The sequence below is a fragment of the Equus quagga genome, chromosome 5 (assembly GCF_021613505.1).
Source record: "Equus quagga isolate Etosha38 chromosome 5, UCLA_HA_Equagga_1.0, whole genome shotgun sequence".
Classification (NCBI taxonomy): domain Eukaryota; kingdom Metazoa; phylum Chordata; class Mammalia; order Perissodactyla; family Equidae; genus Equus; species Equus quagga.
The window spans coordinates 93,552,575-93,566,170 of record NC_060271.1 but is presented as its reverse complement, the minus strand read 5'-3'; the positions used below and the strand labels follow the sequence as shown (position 1 = coordinate 93,566,170).

Genomic DNA, 13,596 nt, shown 5'->3' with positions numbered 1-13,596 from the left:
TTTAGCAATATCAGTTCTTCCAATCCATGAGCACAGAATATCTTTGCATTTATTTGTGTCTTTAATTTCTTTCATCAATGTCTTATAGTTTTCTTTATATAGGTCTTTCACCTCCTTGGTTAAGTTTATTCCTAGGTATATTATGCTTTTTGGTGCAGTTGTAAATGGGATTGTTTTATTAATTTCTCTGTCTGATGGTTCTATATTAGTGTATAGAAATGCAGCTGATTTTTGTATACTGATTTTGTATCTTGCAACTTCACTGAATTCATTAATTAATTCTAACAGTTTTTTGGTTGAATCTTTAGAGTTTTCTACATATAGTATCATGTCATGTGCAAATAGAGACAATTTTACTTGTTCCATTTCTATTTGGATGCCTTTCATTTCTTTTTCTTGCCTAATTGCTCTGGCTAGAAAGTCCAATACTAGTTGAATAAAAGTGGTGAGAGTGGGCATCTGTGTCTTGTTCTTGATCTTAGAGGAACAGCTTTCAGCTTTTCACCATTGAGTATAATGTTAGCTATGGGCTTGTCATATATGTCCTTTATTACATTGAAGTACATTCCTTCTATACCCACATTGTTGAGCGTTTTTATCATGAATGGATGTTGAATTTTGTCAAATGCTTTTTCTGCATTGATTGAGATGATCATGAGTTTTATCCTTCATTTTGTTAATGTGGTGTATCACATTGATTGATTTGCAGATGTTGAATCATCCTTGCATCCCTAGAATTAATCCTATTTGATCATGGTGTATGATCTTTCTAAGGTATTGTTGAATTTGTTTTGCTATTATTTTGTTAAGGATTTTTGCACATATCTTCATCAGGGATATTAACCTGTAATTTTCTTTTCTGTTAGTGTTCTTGTATGGTTTTGGTATCAGGGAAATGCTGGCCTTGTAAAATGAATTTGAAATGATTCCCTCCTCTTCTATTTTTTGGAAGAGTTTCAGAAAAATTCATATTAATTCTTCTTTAAATCTTTGGTAGAATTCACTTGTGAAGCCATCTGGTACTGGACTTTCTTTATTAGGTGGTTTTGATCACTAAGTCAATTTCCTTACTCGTTATTGATCTGTTCATATTTTCCATTTCTTCATGATTCAGTCTTGGTAGGTTGTATGTTTCTAGGAATTTATCCATTTCTTTTAGGTCGTGCAATTTGTGGGCATATAATTGTTCATGGTAGTCCTTTATGATCCTTTGTATTTCTCTGCTATCAGTTGTAATATCTCTTTTCATTTGTGGTTTTATTTATTTGAGCCTTCTCTTTTTTTCGTTGGTAAGTCTAACTAATGGTTTGTCTATTTTGCTTATCTTTTCAAAAAACCAGGTCTTAGTTTCATTGATCTTTACTATTGTCTTTTTAGTCTCTATTTATTTATTTCTGCTCTGATCTTTGTTAGTCCCTTCCTGCTACTAACTTTGGACTTAGTTTTTTCTTCTTTTAATAGTTCCTTGTGGTATAAATTTAGGTTGTTTATTTGAGATCTTTCTTGTTTCTTAATGTAGGCTTTTATCACTTGAATGTCCCTCTTAGAACTGCTTCTGCTGCATCCCATAAGTTTTAATATGTTGTACGTCCATTTTCATTTCTCTCAAGGTATTTTTTTTATTTCTTTTGATTTCTTCTTTGACCCATTGGTGTTCAATAACGTGTTATTTAATCTCCACATATATGTGAATATTCCAGTTTTCTTCTTATAATTGATTTCTAGTTTCATACCATTGTGGTCATAAAAGATGCTTGATATGATTTCACTCTTCTAAAACTTATTAAGCCTTTTTTGTGACATAACATATGATCTGTTCTGGAGAATGTTCTGTGTGCACTTGAGAAAAATATTCATTCTGTTGATTTTGGATGGAATGTTTGCAAATGTCTGTTAAATCATCTGGTCTAATGTGTCATTTAAGGCCAATGTTTCCTAATTGATTTTCTGTCTGGATGATCTATCAGTTGTTAGAAGTGGAGTATTGAAGTCCCCTACTATATTTTATTTCTGTCTATGTCTCTCTCTAGGTCCATTAATATTTGCTTTATATATTTAGGTTGGGCAGATAAATATTTACAAATATATCCTCTTGTTTGATTGACCCCTTTATCATTATATAATGACCTTCTTTGTCTCTTATTAGAGTCTCTGTGTAAAAAGCTTTTTTGTCTGATATAAGTATAGCTCCCCCAGCTTTCTTTTAGTTGCCATTTGCTTGAAATATCTTTTTATATCCCTTTACTTTTAGTCTATGTGTGTTCTTACTTCTGAGGCGAGTCTGTTGTAGGCAGCATATGATGGGTCTTGTTTTTTATCCGTCAGCCACTCAATATCTTTTGATTGGAGAATCTTGTCCATTTACATTTAAAGTAATTATTGATAAGTATGTACTTATTGACATTTTGTTAATTGTTTTCTGGCTATTTTGTAATTCCTTTGTTCCTTTCTTCTTCTCTTGCTTTCCTTCCATTGTGATTTGTTGATTTTCTGTAGTAGTATGCTTAGATTCCTTTCTCTTTCTCTTTTTCTTTTCTGTATGTACTATAGGTTTTTGCTTTGTGGTTACCATAAGGATTACATAAAACAACTTATATTTATACAATCTATTTTAAGTTGATAATAGCTTAAGTTTGAATATATTTGAAAAGTCTACATTTTTACTGCCCCTGACGTTTTATGTTTGTCATGTCACAACTTACATCTTTTTATATTTTGTATCCATTAGAAATTATTTAGTTATTTTTACTACTTTTGTCTTTAACCTTCATATTTCCTTTATAAGTAATTAACCTACCTTTACAATATTAGATTATTCTGAATTTTACTATATATTTACCTTTACAAGTGAGATTTATACTTTCGTGTTTTCCTATTACTAATTAGCACCCTTACATTTCAGCTTAAATTAGTCTCTTTAACATTTCTTGTAAGTCTGGTCTAGTGGAGATGAACTCCTTTAGTTTTTGCTTGTCTGGGAAACTATCTCTTCTTCAATTATGAAGAACACCTTTGCTGGGTAGAATATTCTTGGTTGACAGTTATTTTCTTCCACACTTCAAATATATTGTACCACTCCTTTCTGGTCTGCAAAGTTTCTGCTGAAAAATCAGGTAATAGTCTTATGGGGGTTCCCTTGTACATAATAAATGTTTTTCTTTTGCTGTTTTTATAAGTCTCTCCTTGTCTTTAACTTTTGACACTTTAATTATAATACATCTTAGTTTGGGTCCCTTTGGGTTAATCTTTGGACCTCTCTGGGCTTCCTGGATCTGGATGTCTGTTTCCTTCCCCAGGTTAGGGAAGTTTTCAGTCATTATATCTTCAAATAAGTTTTTTTGCCCCATTCTCTCTTTCTTCTCCTTCTGGAACCCCTATAATGTGAATGTTCATCTACTTGATGTTGTCTCGTAAGTCCCTCAAGCTATCTTTACTCCTTTTCATTCCTTTTTCTTTTTGCTGCTCTAATTGTTGAGTTCTACTACCCTGTCTTCAAGTTTGCTGATCCTTTCTACTGCTTTTTCTAGCCTGCTGTTGAACCCCTTTATTGTATTACTCAGTTCAGTTAATGTGTTCTTCAGCTCTGTCGTTTCTGTTTGGTACTTTCTTTCATTTTCTATCTTTGTTGAATTTCTCACTTTGTTTATGCATTGTTCTCCTGAGTTCAGTAACAATCTTTATAACTGTTATTTTGAACTCTTTATCAGGTAAATGATTTATCTCCATTTCATTAAGGTCTTTTTCTGAGATTTTATCTTGTTTTTTCATATGGAACATATTCCTTTGTTTCCTCATTTTCCTTGACTCTGTTGTTCCTATGCATTACATAAAATAGCTACCTCTCCCAGTCTTAAAAGAAGTAGCCTTATGTGGATGAATCTTACTGTTCAACCCTGCCCTAGTTATTGCTTGTCTCTCAAACCTATATTATTGTCTAAGCAGCCTACTTTGTTCTTAGTAGGCTTCCATTAGTTGAGGGTGTGCCAAGACCTGCCAGTGTCCCAAAGAGGAAGATCTCAGTGAGTACCTAGATTCAGGCTGATTGGAAGATAGACCATCAGGTAGCAGCTTTTGAAATATGCAAATATACCTCTTTCAGTGGAAGACTGGGAGATGGCCATTTCTGTCTAGTCCCTCTGCTACTGAGCCCTGAAGGGATAGCCAGTTAAGAACTGTTTCTTTGTTTACTACTGTTCCATTGAACCTGTGAACACAAGCCCTGCTAGCCATCAGAGCCAGGCTATCAAAGGATGTGTCCTCTGGCTGGCAGCCACAACAGCTGGGGTGCCAGACATGTACCCAAGCTCCTTTCTTGGAGACATTCATGATCTGGATCAAGGCAGAGAGAGAGTACAATAATGGTGCCTGCCAGCCTCCCTGGTCTCTGGAGAGAATTGTAGTCAGCCCCTAGATGTGTATTTAATTAGAAATTTGCCTCTCAGGCCACAGCAGTGAAGATAAGTTAATAGGCCTCTTTCACAGAAGACTGGGTATCTCAGTCTGTTGCTTTTACTCTGTGCCCTGGGGTGGGGGTGAGGAGGCATTGGATAGCCAGTTAAGAACTGTTTTTCTGTTTGTTACAGTCCTGTGGGACCTGCAAACATAGACACCACTGGCCACCAGAGCCAGGTGATCAAGAGGTGAGCCCCTGGCAGCAGCCACAAATACTGGGGTCTCGTACATATGCACAGGTGCTTTTCTAGGAGATTCCAAATAGCTGGAGTGAGGCAGAGGGAGAGTGCAAAGATGGTACCCTCTGGCCTCCTCGATCCTTGGAGAGTATTTCAGTGTGCCCCTCATTATTTGTTAAACTAGATGCCTGCCCTTTGGGCCAAAGCTTTAAGATAAGCAAATAGTCCTCTTTCACCAAAAGGCTGGGCATTTCAGTCAGCTGCCTCTGCACTGGGCCTGAGTGTAGCCATGGTGAGCCCACACAAATCCTTTAAGAACTATTTCTCAGTTTGCTATGGCCTTTTGGGTCTTGTGGATATAAGCCTCATTGGCTTTCAAAGCCAGATATTTTGGGAGCTCATTTCTTAGGTACAGATCTTAAAAGTTTGGATACCAGATGTGGGATTCAAACCTTTTGCTTCTCAGGGAGAAGCCTGGAGTTATGAGTTCCCTCCCAATTGTGGGTTGCTATACCAGGGGTGGGGTTTACGGCGAGATTGTGTCTCATCTTCTTCTACCTATTTTCATGTGGATTTTTCTCACTCATCCAATGTGTAGGAATTAATCAGCTAGTTTGTGGGTTTCTTTCAGAGGAAATTGTTCCACATTTAGCTGTAGATACAGTGTGTGCATGGGAGGAGGTGAGTTCAAGATCCTCTTATGTCACCATCTTGAACCAGAACCTTGTATGTATCATTTTAGTTTTTGGTGCGTAGATATCTGCTTATAAATGTCTGGCTCCTCCTTAGAATGTAAACTCCATTAGGGCATGAGCCTAGGTTCTTCGCTGTTTGAGCTCCAGTCTTGGGCAAGGATAGGTGCTCAATAAAAATGTTTTGAATATATCTCTCCTTCTTTGAGTGTTCCCATTGAGAATGGGGATGTTGTCTCTTATTTCTTAGTATCATCAGGGACTCAAGAAGTGTTTGTGATTTTTATGTTATATTTTATTCATTCCATTCTTATGGAGCATTTATCAAATCCCAGCCACTGTGCTTGGTACTGAGGATACGGCAGTGTATAAAACTGAGAAACCTCTTTTTTCACAGACATGAGAGAGAAAATGGACCAAAAATGTAATATAATAAGTAAATTATCTGATATCTTTTGCTGATGTTGGAATATAATTAATATCCCTCTTTATTTCCTGTTTCTGAAGAACAAGGTGCTATACCTTTTCTGTAATAAAATTATAGATGATGCAAAGCCTGCTGGGGAGACAACAAATTCATCCGCTCTCCTGGAGGAAGCAGAAATATGTTAATTAGTGAATGGTAATTAAACCTCTGAAAAGGCACAGGAAAGAGATAAAGACAAGAAAGGGACAGTGGCAAAAGGATTGTCACTACAAGGCAGAGTTTCCTCCACAGCTGAGCTGCTGCCCTGGCAGCCTGCCATCTTATCCTGACAGCTTTCACTACACATCTCTTCTTCCCAGCCTTGAAAGCCTGTCATGATGTTTGCAGAGGAGGATTTTGAGTGACTGACCCTGAGCTAGCCGTTGCCAAGGTATCCATACTTACTACTCACAGCAGGAATAATAAATCTGCCTGTGTGCTGTCTCCTTCTATTTCAAGACACATAACACTGCATTCAGACCAAGCAGTAAAGAGAGTTGTCTTGTGTAAATATAGCCTTAAAAAATACTTTTTCATAAATGAGTGTATCTCATTTGATCCTTTCAAGACCACGGAGGATCGAGTATCCATATACCCCCAATGAACCTTTCTGTTGTCTCAGCATCCCATCTGCCTTAGTATTTGTCCTGGACTGTTTTTCAATAGACTTTATTTTTTTAGAGCAGTTTTATGTTCACAGCAAAGTTGAGTAAAATGTACAGAAATTTCTCATATATCGGCTGCCCCCATACACACAGCCTCCTTGACTATCACCATCGCCCGCCAGAGTGGTACATTTGTTACAATGGATGGACCTACATTGACACATCATTATCACCCAAAGCCCATAGTTCACATTAGGGTTCACTCTTGGTGTTGTATATTCTATGGGTTTTGACACGTGTATAATAACATATATCCACCATTTTAGTGTCCTGCAGAATAGCTTCACGGCCCTAAAAATCCTTTGTGCTCTGCCTATTCATCTCTCTGTCCTGTACTTTTCATTTTATAATAAACTGTTATTAGAATTTTATATTGAAAAATATTTTTGATAGAAGTGTTTAATAAGTCTTTAAACGTAATGAAACTACTTTCTTGGTTAATAAAATATTTCAAAAAATTATGTCAATTTAATTATTTTTAGAGCCTCCTTTTACTTTCAGAGGGTCCCAATTTGGATGATAAATTACGTAGTCCCCATAATTATAGTCTACATTTTCTGGGGAGAAAACTGGTCCCCGGAGAGAAAGGGACTCTCCCTCTTGGGTCTGGCCAGTCAGGTGTAGAGCAGGACTGAAGCCCAGGTGCTCTGATGTCTAGTACTTTCTACACCAAAGACAAAATGTCCCCTGGGGAGGCAACTCAAATCTCAAAGCCTATCACATCCTTACCCTGTTTAAAGTAGTTATGAAAGTGGGATTGCTTCTGTATTTCTAATTCAGACATGAGAAAATTCTCTATGTAAGTAAATAAATAATGAACCCAGTAAGGAACAGAACAGATCACAGGAAGTCTGAGAGATAAAACTCAGGCAGGCAAGTGAAGACCTGCCCGGAGAGGATGAAATACTAGGGAGGTAGAAGATTGGATTTAAAAGATGTACAATGCTCTTAGGGAAGATTTCGTAAGTTGTTAAGACCTTCCGTAAATTGAATAAGATCTTCACTGACAAATGTTTGATGGTATTTTGAGATTTAAATTAGAGTGTCATTTGCATATTTCTGAGCATGGTACGTCTGTTTATCCAGCAGAATGAGTCTAGGTTCTCATCAAATACATACTAAACTTGCCTAATATGAATTAACCATTCTGTTGTATCGCTCACATATAATTTTAATACAGTGTTGACATCCTCAAGATTGAAGTGATTATTAACTTCTCCATAGCACATCAGAAGGAAATTGTTTCAAAGAGGGTTAGGTTTTCATAAAGACTGATTTCTCCTCTTATATTCATTTTAAGAAGTAGTCTTTAAAATATATCTGGCTATAAATACCTACAGTTATCCTAAGTCAGACAGGAAAGAGTGATCACTCTTGCAAAATAGATCCCAAGGGATGGAGCAACGACCAACATGCAAGGAAGTGGTAAATAACCCCGAATGGTGTGTGGAATTGATCCTGGTGAAAGGGGCTTTACTGTAGGTATTTTCTTTTATTTGTAAATGATGTGAAAATAAGCTTTTATTTTACTTACTTATTTTTGTCAGGCCTCTCTATCCGGAGTGTGTGCTGGAAAGCAGACCGCCTTTTAGCAGGGACCCAGGACAGTGAGATATTTGAAGTGATCGTGCGAGAACGAGACAAGCCGATGCTGATCCTGCAAGGCCACTGTGAGGGGGAACTCTGGGCTCTGGCCCTGCACCCCAAGAAGCCACTGGCTGTGACAGGCAGTGATGACCGCTCTGTCAGGTGAGGCCCCAGCAGTGGCCATTGTCACCTCACTGACTTCCTTGACATAACAGATTTATTTTGACCAAATTTGGCTGTTACTTAACAGAAGGATAAACTGCAGTGCAGACCCAGACAATTTCCAAATGGAATGTTAGGACATTTAGCTCAAAACACGTTGACTTCTTGGCATTTTATTGTTGTTCTCTTTCTTTGGCTCCATCTTAAGTCGTGAAAATGTTCTTAGAAGTGAAAATACACTATTACGGGTTAGATTGGCTTCCCTTTCTCTTTCAGTTGAAGATGTGAGCTAGCCCTACTCATCTGGGATAAGATGGTATTTCACCCTGGTACCTTGGTTATCTGCAAAGAGATTTCACAGTTTAGTCCAGGCACTCATTCATCACCATAGAACTTAAATTCTGCTTTTCAAAGTTGTCTTCAGCATATGAGTAAATAATTCTTTCTTTGTAAATTCTCAGATGGAATTTTGAACGTTGTCCTCAAATCAAAGGAAAGTGCTGGCTGCTGAGAAAATATGCAATTTTATTAGGGCCTAAAGGATTATTGCCATGGAACTTTTGTTATTCCTTAGAGCCTGCCATTGCGTAAAATGAGCAAAATGAGTATGCTTCCAGTATTCTTGTGACTGTTGAAGGGCCGAACATATGATTTGAAAGTGAGATGAAGACTGTAACACTAATTTCAGTATTTTCGTATTTATTCCTGAGCTTTAAATGTGCTCAACAACAAACAGGCCAGAAAGAGGGTGAGTGGCGGTGAGAGAAAGAGACTGATTGTTACTCGATCGATTGATTACTGCCTCTGGGTTTTAAAAGCTAAAATAGAACATTGTAAACTGGACTAAAGGCTACTGTTTCCCCCTTGCCCTTATCCTGTATGCTTGTGAATAGGATCAAGATACAATCTTTATGCTCACTGGTAAGGTATAAATCCAAAAATAAATCTGTTTTTCAGTCTACCAAGCATTAAAGCCTCATTGATCTAAAAATCAGTGAAAACTACAGTTGTCTCCTCATGTGACATAGGTGTTTATTTGGCTTACACTTCTCTTTACTCACTTCCTCTTTTTCTCTTCTTTTTCCTTCATTACTCTGAGCTTTCCCTGAACAGAAAACATGCCACCAAGTCATTTAAACCCCTGAGAAACTCGATTCATACCCATCCAGATAGAAATGGTGTCAAGAAAGTCTTTGGCTTTTGTATTTTAGCAACTGTGTTGAGTCTCAGAATTGCAAACATCCCCAAGGAGCCCTGCCTGCCAGAATTTGTCTTATTCTCCTTAACTATTAATTTGGCTAAAATTTTAAATGTAATTTTACGCTGAGTGTTAAAATTTAGGAAGAGTATAAGTCATAGTTTCTTGAGAAAGATTAGGTTAGTGACTTTGTAAAGATAGTACAGTTTATGGAGGAGTGGTTTCTTCATGCTAGTAAAGCAAAGCTTACATTGCTTAAAATAGTAGAAGGCTAAAAACAGCATGAGATTATGAATAATGGACGAGGTGTGGAAAGAATACCATAAGCTTTAGGCTGAACATTGCAGGCTGCCTGAAGGGTCAGTAAACTATTCAGTGTGCACTCTGCACTGTCAGGAGTGGGCCCCATCCCTCCTGATGGCAAAATGCATTTGGAAAAACTGCACCACATGTGACTTCTTGCTTCTCTGTCACAGAACTCTAGTTTCTTGGTCCCCTAGCAGGTACTGTTGTTTGTGTGTTAAGAGAAGACCGTCTTAAAAGTACTAACAGATAGAAGTCAAATACCACAGCTGCAACTAACTTGTAAACCCTTATTTGTATCTTCAAATGTTTAATTTCTGTTCACTCAGTTTGAGGTGCTTGGATTAGGTGTTCTAGGGCTGCTGAAAACTGTGTTAGCTGCACTTGTCCCTTGACCTCTATATCTGCAGCGGTAGCTGTGCTCATTAGCCAGGGGCACTGTGAAGTGTCTGCCCCGACCAAGAGTGGACCTATCAGCAGTGGGGAGCCCAGGGAGCTTGTGAGGAATGACAGCGTGTGACTGTGTGCGGCCAACTTTGGAACCATCCTGGGTAGGGGTATTGTTCACTCTTTTCCATCTCAGATGCGTTTTCTTTCTAGGGAGACCAACAAATGTATTTCGATGTACGTGTGCTTAAATAAAAGTTACTAGAAGGGTACTCATATATATTTTTTTAAACTAACGATAATAGCATCTAGTAGTACTTCTTATCTTATAAGTGATATTAACAACTATTGGTATAAATAAAGAACAATTTTTAATTTCCAAAGAGAAAAGTAAGATTTTGTGTGAAAAAGTGTTTACAATTTCCTTACTTTATGAATCTTAAAATATTTGGACGTGTTACTGCATTTTGTATTTCTTGCTGGGTATTTTGAAATGTGAAAATCACTCAAAGATGGAATAAACACCTTCCCAGATTCCTAGACATGCAATGAGGAAGGACACTAGTGTGAAGTTACTGCATCCTTTCTTGTTATTATCGCAGAGTGATGACAGGCCTTCCAGCCTTGAGCTGGCTCATGACTATGAGAAGTTGGTTTTGTTTTCTTCTTTGCTTTGTTCTTAGGCTGTGGAGCCTGGCTGACCATGCCTTGATTGCCCGCTGTAACATGGAGGAAGCAGTTCGCAGCGTCGCTTTCAGCCCCGATGGATCTCAGTTGGCCCTGGGCATGAAGGATGGCTCTTTCATTGTTCTCCGAGTTAGGCATGTACTGATGTTGAAAATGATATTAGAGATGCCCTTTTGTTAAAATTAATTCTGGTCATAATGTCTGCCAGGACCTTAGGAAAAATACATTTACCCTTTCAAATAAAAGCACTGGGGATTCACAGTCCCCTATCTGTAATTCTGGAATCCAGGCACTCTGAAGATCCGAAGTTCTTTGGTAACTTATCAGCACAGCCTGATCCAGTGAACTGATGTGAGACTGCTTATAGTCTATTAATCTCTTAGGAGGAATAATCATGTATCATGTGATTTGCTGCAAAAATATTAATGTGTTTAATATGAGGTGCTGCCCTAACTCCTCCTGGGGATGTTACATAATATACTATATGAGAACCTTTCTAAAATCCAATGAATAATGAATTCCTAAGCTCATCTGGTCCCAAGGGTTTTGGATAAGAGATTATGGGCTTGTAGTAAACCAAGAAAAGGGGAACAAAGAAGAAAGCAGCCTCCAACAGCACCAGATTTTTAGAAGTGAGCTTGAGTAAAAGATTTCTTCCACCTATAATTGACAGTAAAATGGAATACTTTATATTTATTAACATCCTATATAATTTTTACTGGACAAAAATTATGACCCACCCATATAATTCCTCTGAACACATTAGTTGTTCTTTTGGCTTACACATTTTGTGATTACAGAAAAGGAATGCAGCTGTAAATTAGATACCGCATGTTTTGTACATAGAACATTCTTTCTAGCTGTGAAAAATGCTCTTGGCATGGTTTATTATACTAAATTCTCATTATCAGCCACACGTAACTTATTACCAAAGTGGTGGGCAACGTTTTCTTCCTCTGCTTCATGATGAGCAAAAATATAGCTAATTACCAGATTTTCTTTTGGATGGATTTCCCAAGCCAACAAAAAAATCCCCTCACACCTCTTTTATGACATTATAGTAAACTATAATGCTGTTAATAAATGATAGCAGATGTGGGGAATTATTATGTGGAAGCAAATATTTGGCATTATTTATGCATTCAGTCTGTTTTGGAATTAATCAAGGCATCCTTCCTGGCTTTGGGGACCTACTGGTCATAATCCTGTCTCACAGTTGTAGAAAAACTCCTCAGCGAGCTTTCAAATGAGGGCAGAAATTCTAACCGGAATCTCATCAGAAAGGATACAAAATATTCCCAGTGAGTTATTGTATGCATTGTTGACCTTTCATAGTGAAAGTTAAATAATTTCACAAAAATTTAATATTAAAAAAGTATTTAAAAGTCCTCTTCTGCCTTTTGGACTTGCTCTTTTTTCAGCAATAAGCTTAACAGTCACTGGTTTCTTGTTCTTAAAGTATAAAAAAGATGGTTTGATTTTATGCTAACCCTGACATATTTTACCTTTCTCTATGATATATTTTTAAGACAATTTTACAAACTCAATTGTTTTAACAAAAAGTTTTAGAAAAAAATAATATATAATTGAATATGAAAGCAGATATGCATTTCATTAATTTTTTTTGTTTTTACTTTGGAAGCCCAAAATATTATTTAAAGTATTTATTAATTTTTTTCTGAATTGGCCATAAACTACATAATATTTTGTATCTTTCCTCAAAAGTTAATCCTGTAATTCCTGTAGGTTTTCTCTCCCTTTCAAAACAATTTTTTCTCTGACGCACACACTTTAAAATATGACTTGAGGTTCCTGTTTCTAGATTTGCTGCTTATCACTTTGCTTTTTATTCTTATAGAGATATGACAGAAGTGGTTCATATCAAAGATCGAAAAGAAGTCATTCATGAAATGAAATTTTCTCCAGATGGTTCTTATCTCGCAGTGGGGTCCAATGATGGCCCGGTAGACGTCTACGCTGTTGCCCAGCGGTATAAGAAAATTGGAGAATGCAACAAGTCCCTTAGTTTCATTACGCACATTGACTGGTCTCTGGATAGTAAATACTTGCAAACTAATGATGGCGCAGGAGAACGACTGTTCTACAAAATGCCGTGTAAGTCACCTCGGCACTGGATGTGTGTGCAAAGCAAAGCTGAACCACATGCAGAAAATACCCGAGAATGTCGCTATGATCTCGAGGCAGGGAATGTCTTCTGAAACAAGACCCTCAAATCCACAAACTCTCAAAGTAAAGATTAATACATTGGAGCACGTTAAAATAAAAAATTACCACAACAAAAGAGACCACAGATAAAATGAAAAGACAAGGCATAGACTGGGTATAAATACTTGCATTATTATAATAATGTATAATTATTATAAATTATACATTATATAAAGGGTATATATCTAGAATATTTAAAGCATGCCTAAAGATAAGTGAAAGGAAAAATATCCTAGAAAAATACTAAAAGTTTGAGGATCATAGGCCTCATTTACTATGATGGCTTTATGCTCAAATCTGTGTTCTTCATAATTCAGAAGCCCTTATTATGTGATCATTTGGTGAAGTGTGCTAATTGGGATAAAAAAACACAATTTTTAAAATAAACACTATAACTTTTGTAAGAGATTCATCTGACTTATATAATACTCATTTAGTAACATTTAATTTGTAATATTAAAATGTCATAAATAAAAGGCAAGTTTCTGTATTATAATCTTTGATGAAAGGTTTTTTTAAATGTAAGAGGAAAAATTTAATATTTGACATGAATCCTGTCCTCAAATAATTATATTTTATCTTAAAATTTTTA

At 36.7% G+C, this 13,596-nt stretch overlaps 1 protein-coding gene across 4 annotated transcripts in view; it reads left to right on the top strand.

Moving 5' to 3' along the window:
• EML6 (EMAP like 6) overlaps positions 1-13,596 on the top strand; it is a 253,213-nt gene that overhangs the window by 124,239 nt on the left and 115,378 nt on the right. For all 4 annotated transcript variants that reach the window (XR_006888845.1, XM_046663360.1, XM_046663358.1 and 1 more), the window contains exons 8-10: positions 8,002-8,203; positions 10,775-10,912; positions 12,637-12,893. Coding sequence is in view for 3 of the 4 variants with exons in the window: in XM_046663360.1 (XP_046519316.1) it covers positions 8,002-8,203; positions 10,775-10,912; positions 12,637-12,893 (597 nt within the window). In the remaining variant the exon portion in view is untranslated. The remainder of the gene's footprint in view (positions 1-8,001; positions 8,204-10,774; positions 10,913-12,636; positions 12,894-13,596) is intronic.